This window comes from Erigeron canadensis, chromosome 4, assembly GCF_010389155.1.
Source record: "Erigeron canadensis isolate Cc75 chromosome 4, C_canadensis_v1, whole genome shotgun sequence".
Lineage (NCBI taxonomy): Eukaryota > Viridiplantae > Streptophyta > Magnoliopsida > Asterales > Asteraceae > Erigeron > Erigeron canadensis.
In genome coordinates, this window is record NC_057764.1 from 30,127,767 (window position 1) to 30,140,214 (window position 12,448).

The 12,448-nt window shown below is 33.2% G+C and overlaps 2 protein-coding genes across 2 annotated transcripts; both read right to left on the reverse strand.

Annotated features, from left to right (window-relative positions):
* Positions 1-1,240: 1,240 nt before the first annotated feature.
* Positions 1,241-4,850, reverse strand: LOC122597954 (ACD11 homolog protein). The gene is made up of 5 exons (XM_043770549.1): positions 4,690-4,850; positions 4,217-4,523; positions 1,906-2,078; positions 1,673-1,818; positions 1,241-1,583 (listed from the first exon to the last, which is right to left on the reverse strand). Exons 1-5 carry the CDS (start codon positions 4,722-4,724, stop codon positions 1,477-1,479), a joined length of 768 nt encoding a protein of 255 aa, XP_043626484.1. The 5' UTR covers positions 4,725-4,850; the 3' UTR covers positions 1,241-1,476.
* A 2,652-nt stretch (positions 4,851-7,502) lies between these two features.
* LOC122597953 (RNA polymerase II C-terminal domain phosphatase-like 4) lies at positions 7,503-11,853 on the reverse strand. Its single transcript, XM_043770548.1, has 9 exons — positions 11,783-11,853; positions 10,128-10,284; positions 9,959-10,050; positions 9,738-9,853; positions 9,482-9,662; positions 9,075-9,364; positions 8,728-8,916; positions 8,603-8,641; positions 7,503-8,056 (listed from the first exon to the last, which is right to left on the reverse strand). The coding sequence occupies exons 2-9, from the start codon at positions 10,265-10,267 to the stop codon at positions 7,745-7,747; spliced, it is 1,359 nt and encodes a 452-aa protein (XP_043626483.1). The 5' UTR covers positions 10,268-10,284; positions 11,783-11,853; the 3' UTR covers positions 7,503-7,744.
* Positions 11,854-12,448: the final 595 nt, after the last annotated feature.

Genomic DNA, 12,448 nt, shown 5'->3' on the forward strand with positions numbered 1-12,448 from the left:
AACCGATTTAGTGTTGTGCTCACTAACATATTTAGTATTATGCTTAGTGACATAAATAATCACATAGTGACACAAAACTTATAATTACATAATTTACATAATAAGGATAAAACTGAAATCAAGCCAAAAATTAGCTTATTGATAAAACATCAGATTAACTAATAAATTTATTTTTAGAGGAAAAAAACTAACCTAAACACATTCTACAAACCAAACATGTTGAAAATTTGTTACTACGGTATATAGTAAACATTTGCTTCAACTTAGGTGGAACTTGGTTAAGAGTATTATATGGTAAGAAATGGGAAAGACAATCATTAATCATGCTTGATTATGGATAGGTAATGCAATCATCAATAAATAATGAGTAATGTAACATTACTTAGTAAATTATGCGAATGGTAATGATAAATCACATGCTTCCTCATTACCACCACCAACATCCGATCACCACCACCACATGCCCCCACCACCTCCGCCACCCCTTGTCGCCACCATCACTTGTCGCCGCTACCACCACCACCACTTGTCACCACTTACCACCACCACGGCACCTCCTGCCGCCAACAACACCACCACCACCAGTCACCACTTATCGCTACCACCATCAATACTTATCACAACCAACCCCTGCCGTCACCACCACTACTTCTACTGATGTTGCCACCGTCACCTGCTTTATTACCATCGCCACCACTTTTTCTGCATCTAAGACTACCATCATTACCACCACCACTTGTTCTATATAATGACAATGATAATGATTCGTGTGTATCAATTATCAAACATTACTTTTTTTCCTTTGCCTTCCTGTTCTCCGGTTTGAACCAAGAGTATTGATTATATTAATTTTATAATCTTATAATTGGTGTAATTAAGTAGTTTATCTTTAAAGCTTAATCTAATTTACATTTTCTTTGTTTGGCTTGATAAAGTATTAGAATAATTCACAACCTCACAATCAATCAACCAATCAAAACAATATTCTCTGCATGTATTTATAGTTCTACCAAACACGGGCCCCTTTTGACTTGTTACAAACATCAAATTTTGGTCTTGATCAGTGATCTATCTAGTTCATTATGTGTTCTTTTTAGTAATGTGGTTTCAGATAACTTGGCCAACTCAATATGATCCACTCGACAAGTAAAACCAAAACTTAAAACATGTGCATCAACAATGTATATCTCTACAAAAATCTACATTAGAAAAGAAAAAAAAGAAAGTAAAAGAACATCAATTGACAATAACTCTGAAAATTAGCAGATTAGATATTAGCTGATAGTTCTCCCCAACGCCAATGTAGATACCGATCTATCATAATACATATCTACACTACTACACAAATCAAAGGAGTAAGAATCTGTGTATGCAAATAAGGGGACTTTTGCCATGAAGACAGGCATCCTTGTCGACGATTATTACAGTTAGCGATTCTGGAGCCCAACCCAACCCGACTCTGATCATAATATAAAGTCACCAATCTAATTTAATCCCCCGAGCAATGTAAAGATTGTCAATGGTTTTTATAACATCAAGTGATGCTTTTATATACCTCCTCATTTCTTTCTCTGCTGATTTATCTGTTAAAAAACACATAAATATTCAGAGGTCAGAAACCAATGCAGACCTATTTAATGTATAATGTCTATTGATTGATTACTAAGGTCACCTGTTTCATTTAGATTCATCAAAAGTTGACCCCTTGTAGGAAGAGTGCACATTCCTGCAGAAACCGCGGTTCTGACTGCCCATGTGTGGTATGGTGCACAAACTTGTTGATATGCTGTTGTAGCTGCTTTTTTAAGTGAGTGGTTTCTGAAATGTCACAAGGTAATCAAAAAATCGTAACAATATATATAACTCATTGCAACACATGTGATGCATAACAAGAGGAATACATACTCGGCAGATAAAAAATTCTGAAATAATTCTCTGATAAGATCTAGACCCTGCCTAACTCTGCGAAGATTACGGGTATGGCTCCCAGGTGATTTTACTGTCTTGTTTTTTAAGTCATGGTCGACGACAGTACTTAAAGTGTTGAAGTTCTTTGATGCCTCGAGAAGATCACGAACCTGCAACCATAAGTCGCCAAGTTAGCTCGCCTTAAGTGAAGATATACGAAACACAGAGTAGATGATAAATAACTAGTAACTACTCTAGTTTACTTTTTTGGAGATATCAAAAGAAACTACTCCATAAGACAAGAAAGCAATAAGGATTCTTTCAAGCCTACATAGACTGGAAACGAAGTAGCAAAAAGAAAATAATAATAAAAAGAAAATAGCTTTATTCGTCTAGTGATGCTGCAATTCAGTTATGGTCATTGACATCTTTTTATGCAATGTTAAGTACCCCAGGGCCAATCAAGCAGCATTAAAAACTATTTTTGTTGTGTTTCTGGTTTATCAGCTGAGAACCATATAATTGTGCTAATTGTGACCTCTCTTCGTAATTCTTTCCAATGTTTATAGCCCAGTTCTGATAGTGTCTTATCGTTATTTTCCTTCCATCCACCTCCACGTAAAAACGATGACGTTCATAAGGGTATTTAGCAGTTAGCCCAACAGGCTAGAAAGAAGCCAGACTTTAAAAGACCATAGATTCGAAACTGTAAGAGTTACAAGGGCTGCTGCCACATATCCATGAAAATCTCTTGACAGGCCAAATGTGTTGGCAGACTTTCTCAAATCCATATTCATACATTCAGGCTCCAGCCATCCAAGGAACTTTTTGTCAATTGGTGCTCTTTCCATTTTGAATTAAATAAACAGTTTCTTGAATTTGTAAAATGCAGATCGACTAAAAATATTCCCAACCATTCTGCATTTGAGAAATACGGATTGTAGTTTTTGAAAGGATTCCTTATTTTTGTGGTGCTCCCAAGCCCAACAATACTTCATATGCATTTGTAAAATGCGAAATACAAGAAATCTTTTTGAAAACTACAATCCACATTTCTCAAATACAGATTGTATTTTTCGAAAAGATTCTTGCTATGGTGGTGCTCCCAAGCCCAATAAAGCTTCATATGCATTTGCAAATTTATAGTCGATCCCATTTCACAAATACGGATTACCTTTTTTGAACACCCAAACATTCGAACCCCATTCTGACAAAAATTCGCCATCCAGGGACCAGGGCATCCAAAAATCTTCCTTATTAGTACTTTCTGATCTTATATGTTTAATCAGCAAGTATATACTATACTAAATAGATGGTCATTCTTGAATATTGTAACTTTAAGGACCCATTGAACACTATGATAACTTTATTCTCCCATATTGCTTAAAGATAGTGATACTAATCCGATCATGTCCCTAATATGGTTAATCACTTTCCTGTTTTCTACACTCCCTTTTCTAAACAAGAGTGTTCCAAGAAAACACCAAACTCGTACACAAAATAGTAATGAAGTCAAAAAGTAACGATTGGTGATTACAGAAATATGATCGCGGCATCTTTCTCTAAAGTGTAACATATCACATTATATGCAGAAGGAACCCATACAGCATCTTATTCCAAATGTCTAGTGGTCCTTTTTCAAGTGTTCAACAACCATATATCTAAAGTGACTCTTTATATTCTTAAAGTCGAATATCAACGATTATTATCTTCTAAAATATTCAAAGATGTAGTAGTATAACAAAGGGGGAAAGACCAAACATGCTTTTTCATTTTTATAATCATATAAACAGTGTTGATAATTCCATTTTTATAAGTAAATACTATATTATCATTAGATCAATATGTGCACCTTTTGTTGGGCAAAACCTAAAAAGCATTAGGCACGAGAACTAACTTCCTGCTAATAATATTTTTTAGACCGGCAAACTATCCTACTCTTACTCTTAAGCTACACGAATGTCTGAGCATCCCAGGACTTCAATAAACGCTTCCAATTACAATTGAAAACATATATCTGCTTGTGTTTAAGCATTTTTGAACGAAACTATTTATCTGCTTGTTTTCAAGTTAGTAAACACTGAAACATAAGCAAGTTAGTACCCATCCGCTTATTTTCATAGCGGACAAGCACTTTTATATATATATATATATATATATGAAGATGAAGAAGATTTCACATAATGAAATAGCCTCCTAAATACTATAATAAATCAAATGAACAATCAATCTCTATCTCTATATCTCTATATCTAAATCCAAACATTTCATAAAACAGAACTCAAAAACAAAGAAGAAAACAAATTACCTTAGCGGTGTATTCCATTTCGGCGAATTTGAAAGCAATGCCAAGACAACCAAAAAGAACAGAAATATGGGTACACGCTTCACAAAAGGGCTTCAAACGTAAATCAACATCCTTATCCTTCTGAATCAAATCCGATATCTCCTCAAACGCTTTCGCAATTGAAGAAAGCGGCGTTTGTGCTTCTATTTGTAGTGTTTCGGTTTTTCTTTCTGTTTGTGTTTGTGTTTTCCTTTCTTGTTGCGGTTGCATTTGTGTTGCATCATCTTTGTTGTGATCACGATCACCATTAACATTCATGTTTCTGATCCTAATTATTATTATTAATGATTAATGATCAATAAACAAAAACAAATAAATACATACACATATCCGATCAAGAAAAACAAAACAGAAAACACAATACAAAAATAACTTTAACAAAAGAAATTAATTAAAGAGAAGTGTAAATAATATAAAAAAAAGGGATGAAGAACCTTTCTCGATCTCTAAAGTATGAAAGGAGAGCCATTGAATTAATTTGTTGTGTAAATCTTTGTCTTCCTAAAAAACAGGAGATTTTCTGTCTGTCTAATGTTTATGATTTAGAGATATATATATAGAGAGAGAATTATTTATACTTTTGGTTATATTTGGCGCCTTTAACAAATATGATAAATAATGTCACATGTAGTAAAGTTGGTTCAACAATGATGTGTTCTACGCGATAATATACTGACATTTTGGTTCTACCCTCGAATCTTGTTAGAAACAACCTTTTGGGTAAGTAAAATATCGAAGTTAGATTGGAACATATGATTACTTCAAAAAAATTTTAGATAAACAAAATAAATAAATTAAAACCTCATATGTTAGACTTTTTTGTATACGAAGTATTAATGAATTACCAAATATGTGAATACGTTTTAAAATATCAAAGAATGCATTAAAGTATCGCTAATATGTGTCACAAACATATAAGTTAATCAAGTTTGCGTGTGTACGTGGAATTTGTTGTTTTCTAGACAATGGTTGGGGTTGAACTTTGGTTGGATTGAACGATTCGTGCACATACTATTATTTTTAAATGTCAGAATAGTCCTTTTATACGAGTAACATTTTTTTTTTCTCTTTGTTTACACTGCAACAAACTATATGATTCAAAAAAGTCGGTTAAATTATTATATTTTTTTCACGTCGAGAAAGTCGGTCTCTTCTTGGGCTAACATGTCATGTGTTGGGATTTCAAAGGTTGGATGTCGATAATATATTCTTGTTTTGCTTGCCTGCGTGAGTTTTAGTGCCATTTTTTTAAAAAAATGATTGATCAACCTAAAAAAACAACCTAATAATCAACCTAAACATATGATGATAATATTTGGCATAATCAAAGGAAGAGATTGAGAGAGAAAATAAGTGGATTACACTTGTCATGTGATAAATTTTTTAAATTGATTTGTTAGGTTGATATATCATTACTTTTTCTTTTATATCTGTGACTGGTTTCAGTAATATTTTTCCGGCTCTCTTTCAAATTATTTGTCTAGAACAAGATTTGAAATTAAAACTTATAGTAAAAAACATGGCTCATGCCACTAGACAGTTTGTAACAGAAGATGTTAATAAAAAAAAAATCTAAGTTCTAGATATCTAAATGGTTTTTTTTTTAACAATCGACACTCTTTTAAGGGAAATTATTTAAAGTCATATTAAAGTTCAACAAACAGAAAAAACGTTAGTAAAGTAAAGTAACTCCCAATGCCGTTTTCTACGGGTTTTGGGTCCTAATACCGTCTTCGACAGTGTATAGGGGGTTGATATGTAGACAACCTTACCCCTACCAAATGTAGAGAGACTGCTTACAGGTTCTACCATAGGTAGAAAAGGACCTCCAGCCTTGCTGGACATGAGGATCGAACCCATGACCTCTGTTTCCAGAAGCATGAACTCCAACCACTGATCCAACCCAGTTGGTTAAAAAGAAAAAATGTTAGTTGTGGTAAAAAAAAAGGGTATTGCCCCCCTTTAATACACACAATCTTGTAAACTTAGGAGATGCTTGGTTTAAGTAGATGAATGGTAAAGGGAAAGACAATGATAATACTAAGGAATGCAATGAACATTATCTTTGTCATTGATGTTGCTTGGTTTATGAAAATATTATTCTAATTTATAAATTCTTTAATTTTAATAATAAATATTAGTTGTAGTTATTTAAACTTTTTTTAAAAATTTATGTTATTATGTAATATATATTTTTCAATAATAATTAGTTGAATTATTATTATTGTTATTATTATTATTATTATTATTATTATTATTATTATTATTGAGTTAATTAAAATTCACTGATAAATCATCTCAATTGTTTCATGGAAGATATTGATTTTCACAAGATGGAATCATGTGATTTTGTTTGTAGCCAGCAACATTTGAAAGAAGAATTAATAAACTACTCGAAGGTTAACTTAAAAGATAGAGAAAAAAAAACGATAAATATGACAGTTATCTTAGGATAAAGTCACAACTATATAAAAAAAAGTTGATTCAGCATCTGTAACATCTACTCATACCGCGTTTGCAATCAGCAAATGCATTTTTGGATCATTTTTTAATTTAATTCAACTTATAAACGAATAATAAGAACTGGATAGTGTAATTTCGTTAAAAAAAAAAAAAAAAGTTCCCCCACGTCAAGTCTACAGGCCAACGGGCAAGACCATCCAATCATCTTTTGAGAATACATATAATCTTCCAAAAAAGACTACGGACAATCAGACGGAGCATAATATTTTTCTTTTAATTAATAAGAAAAAGACTTCTTAGCACATACAGATTTCTGCCGACCCTTCAACCAATACTGCGACACGCACACGCATTCCAAATCCACCCAACAACAACCGTTGCTTCGACCGGAGGTAGTTTACTAACTCTTTTAGGTAGAAGCACCTATTAGCGTACAGTAACTCTTTCCAGCAAGTCTAAATAAGCCCCAAATTAGTGGATAATGCTTCGTTACCTCATGCTCTATAATGATTAACTACATTATATTTAAACAAGCACTTTCAAAGATTATCATTATAATTCCCTACAGACGTGAATTTATGTATTTAAAGATTAGGTTAAAACACAAGTTTTAATATGTCAATGAATCAGAATGTTCATGTGTAAGATGTTTTAGTGATATGCTACAGGATCATCTCGCTAATAGCACCAACTACGTCGGTTCACAAAAAAGCACTTCAAACATTTACTGTAGCAACGTGCTAAAAGCACCGAGGCTGGTTGCTATATGCCTCGATAGTCAAGATTAACGAACAAAAGAGCTTTAGCACATCTTTGATTCGATATAAAGTACTATACAAAAAAAGCTTCCATTTCACAACAATTGTGATGCAAAAATGCATATTTTTCTCCCTCTAACTCTAACTATCAGCTATGTTAATAATCAGAACTTCTGTTAATGATATAATCAATGACGAAAATGATTTGCATAGGTCTAGTTTAAGGACTATAACATCTGATCACAAGAAGGCAGTTATGAATAAAACATCACCGACTTTTTCTTATCTTCGCAGGAAATTGCTCCTCAGGTTGCCTGTGCCACCGATAATTTGCAGCTTCTAACCAACGTGGATCAACCAGATACTTCTTTTCCTGAACAGCCCAACGAGACTTGTCAGTTCTAACATCCGTTGAAATGACATGAGTCACAGATGGGTCGACTTCTGTTACACATGTAGCTCCTAGTCTTTCAGCCATCTTCCATAAATGGTGATTTTTTGCCTGAAATTTTGTAGGGAAAACATGACTGAACAAGATTCTACATCCCTTCAAGACTTCACTACGAACTGTCTCCAGTACCTGCAACAGTAAGATTGAGTTTAGGGCCTATTCTTCAGCAGATTTATTTTTAAGGGGCGTTTGGATTTGCGTTCTAGGACAGAGTATCTTATTATTGTGATTCGTAGACATAATAATCAAGTTACGATGTTTCAATAATGACCCTCAGATTTATATAACTGCAACATGTCTTGTTGTCTAACGTACTGAGAATGTGCCAAACATCCAACTAACTTATTATTACAACTTCAAAAGCAAAAGCAGATCCATACACTCTTCTGCAATCTATTTGTTCGAGCTGATCACCTAATGATTTTGATTATTCAGTACGTATGACCATTTTCAAAACGAACATTCAAATTTCAAACACCCAATTAGAATTACATCTTAAAGAAAAGGAAGATATGATCATAGTTCCATTTATGTAATGCGACAAAAAATGGACAATGAGCAAGTAAGTGTTGGGACTCGCTTCATGAAGATACAAATCAACCAACCAACCAATGGGGATTTCCCAGTACCTATCTATTTTGCGTATAAGAAGACTTTGTAAGATAGATATTGTACCTTCCTTACATCCCGTCCTGCAAAATCCTCACCGACTTCCTATCATGTAAGTTGGAATATTAATTAACTTCTTAGGCCTCAAAATACGTTGTAGGTTGAAAGATAGCCAGGTTAGTAGTACATACTAGATCAAAGAATTTATTGTGGATTTTCTTGAGCAGTTCTAGAATAGTTGTAAGAGCTCCATCAGCTTCACTTTCATCAGATTTCAGTTCAGAAAGCGATTGACATGTGTACCCAAACTGCGCACAGCTAGAAGCAAAATAATGATATCTTTCCATTAAAATCAGATTATCCTTGTGCTTTCCCCACACCTGCAATTGCAAGTAATGACCTTTTAGCATGACTAGAAAAAAGGTTATAAACTGAAAGTGGTCAAACTAATATAGCAAAACTGCAAGCATGCATGAGCTTAAGCAAGATTGAAAGCAAAAGATGGTGTCAAATGGCTAAGTGATGGATATTTGCTTACTCCTTCTGTATCATCAAGAATTAAAACAACGTTTTCATTTCCAAGTACAACATCGAGGCCTTTCTGATGTCTTTGAGTGCAATCCCCTTGTGCAATCACTCTAGAACTGAAGTAAACCATTTGTGGATCAAGAAGGTCCGCCATTTTTAGTGCATATGTACGTTCTCCCATTGTGTAAATGTACATCTCAAAGAGTTTACTTGCTTCCTTCAAAAACGTGTGAACGAAGGGTCTTAACTTTGTCATCAAGTTCATGTAGTCCAGTTTGAACAGACTGCCTCTAAGTGCATCTGTTAATACATTAATATCATGTTACAGTTGTAATAAAATAGGTAAGAACTAATAATCATCATGGGAATAAATTCTAAGTTCTAACAAGCGTTGACACACATATTACAGTAAAATACCTTGTATAGGATCACTTGAATTTAGTAAATGACCTTCTTCTTGCTTTAGATCCGCTAAGTGAGTTGAATTAAGTAAGGTGTGGTCTAAATCAAGAACCAAACAAAGCTTTTTACGGGCAAATAAACTTTTTAAATCTCTGTCACGCAATCGAGCAATCTCATCATCAGCAAGCCTCAGATCCTGCAAAACTTTAATAGGGTTTTCAAGTTTGCAAAATACCTAAAAGTACTACATTCATTCAAGGAAGAAAATTACCTTGTGTATATAGCTGAATGCAACACCGGACTGGGTATCTATCTTTTCTCCACATTTCATGCACATTCCTCCAATAACACCAGGATGTGTGCACTGATCCTCCTTCACTGATACCTCTGGGGATGATAAAAAAGACACTCTTAAGCGTCTCTCACAAAAATAAAATTTGTAACGCATAATGTGATTATAATTGCTAAATGCAAACAAAAAAAAGTTATCACCTATTGCTTTTGTTGTTTCCTGCTCAGAAGTTGAATCAGTGACTTCTGTCGCACTCACACTTTCTAACACCTCGATCTTCTGCCTCTTTGTCCTATAAATTACCCAAGCGTCTAATTATTGCAGTTATATAAAGAATGTCAATATGAGTGAAATAATATAAGTATGCACCTATTTATATCAGAATTATGTATCTCATTGACATCTTCTTCTGGTTCAGGAGATGCATCAGAAGTGGAATCCAACTCTGTATCAAGAAATGCGGCAAAATCATCACTGCTAGATGAGTTTACCGGTGAATTATCCACCATACTCGTTATAATGCCACCTGTTTTAGACATAACATCAAAAGCTTGTCGTTACATACTTACATTTGGTATTAAGTTTCCGAAAATTGCCAAGAAAGGCTAAGCAAAGATCCCAAAAATGACTATGCAGCATACCAAAAATTCTAAAGATCATAAAGAAAACGAAAGTTCAAATTATAAAATATAAGAAAATTTGACCAGACTTGAACATTCACTACTTTTAACGAGCCAAATTTTCTTGATCCCTTTTGGGTGTGTTTCTTTTATTATATAAAAAAGGTGGATATATCATTAAATATGAGTTGATAGTGCATCTTCAGTTTGATACAAACACATAATTTGGAACTAGCCCTTCTGAAATGATTTCACGAGTGCAACCCCAAAGCCGAATTGGCTACAAAAAGAGCAACCCTATTAACAAACGGCCATTTACTAATTTACCCATACTAAAGTCTCGCAGTTCAGATAACATGTCTGAAAAGAAGATTGTGATTTGTGTTAACACAAATAAGTTATGCAACAACCAAACTAGACACAAAGAGTCTAACTCAAACGCTTCAGTAAAAACCACAAATCGGCTTATTTTAGAAGGAACAAGGGGTTTTAAATTGCTTATCCTAAAGTGCTTATTTTTAGCTTATCCTTACAAATTAAGCAAATAAACAGTTTCTGACAGAGTGTTTGCTATAGCTTATTTGCTGTAAAATAAACAATAAGTAGAAACGCACTTACTTAAGCAAATCCCTAACACGCTTACTAATTAAGCAGATAAACACTTCTAAATAAACAATCCCATACGTTAACTAAATGCCAACAATAGCGTTAACGGCTAGTATCAACAACTAATTTACAATTACTTATACCAAAATGCATTTACAGATAAATATAGTTCAAGCATCCTCAACAAACTCAGTTATGTATTTCCGCCCCATTTTCTCGCTCCCTCTTTTCTTTTCCTTGAAAGAACTTAACTATTCGAATTTTTTTAAGACTATATATTAACAGATTGTTATTAACGACTTAACGAGCTATCATTAGCAAAAACCTTAAGTCAATAATTTTATATAACATTTTATATCAATTCTTTAAGCCCTAAATGATATGATGAGACACCCTTTAGCCCAAATTCCCATTTAACCCAAAAAATAAAGTAAATATAAATCTAAAATATCAGATAAAAAGAGAGAAAGCCTTTAAAAATGGATTTTTATCGATTGGCATTCTCTCAGGACTTTCGTCGAACACTTCATATGCGTACTAAAAAAAGGGTATTTATAGATACAACAACTGACAAATCCCAATCCCGCAATAGGTGGGGATGTGGAACGAAGACAATCATATGCAGACCCGACAGGTAGAGAGACTAAGACTGCTTACAAAAAGACCTCGGGCAACCTATAGATACAGAATTACTATATATTTCCTTCAAGAATATTGGGAAAATGTTTGAAATTCATAAATTTTTATATATCGAAGATATAAATCGAAAACAGATAATAAAGATTGAAATTTGCTTGCCTGAAAAGGACGGATTTTGAGGGAAAAAACGGTTGAACCCGGAAACCCGATTCTGATTTTTTTAGAGGGAGGGGGGCGGGAGTTTTCAGATGTATTTATTTCTCAAGGATGGATTTTATTCACTTTGGATATCACAAACTTTTCTATTTAAATGAAGGAAAAATACTCATTTTACTTGAAATTAGGTATTGTTACTTTAAAAAAAAATTTATAAATTAAATCTTTAAATTTAATAAACATACATAGTCTCCTCTAAATTTTATACCCTTCAAATTACATTTGTGTTGTAAATAATAATAATAATAATAATAATAATAAACGAATTTGTATTTTCGACTCTTCAATTTTGTTGTATATACATATGATTAAATGGAAATTGAAACAATAATTCATCATGATATACAACATTTATTGTTATTAGTGAAGGCTCTACACAACAATAATTCGTCATATTTTTATAAATATCTAAAGTATATGTTGTCTATTAAAGTGAAGGTAAATCGGTAATATCCTCTTTCTATCTCAAATCCTTTCTTCCAGATCATTCATCTTTCTCTCTCATTTTACAAGAAATGATCATCTTTATTCATCTTTTATCACTTACCCATTTTTTAGACCCTTTATAAGTAGTACTAAAATGTTTGAAATTCTAGATCAAAATCCGAC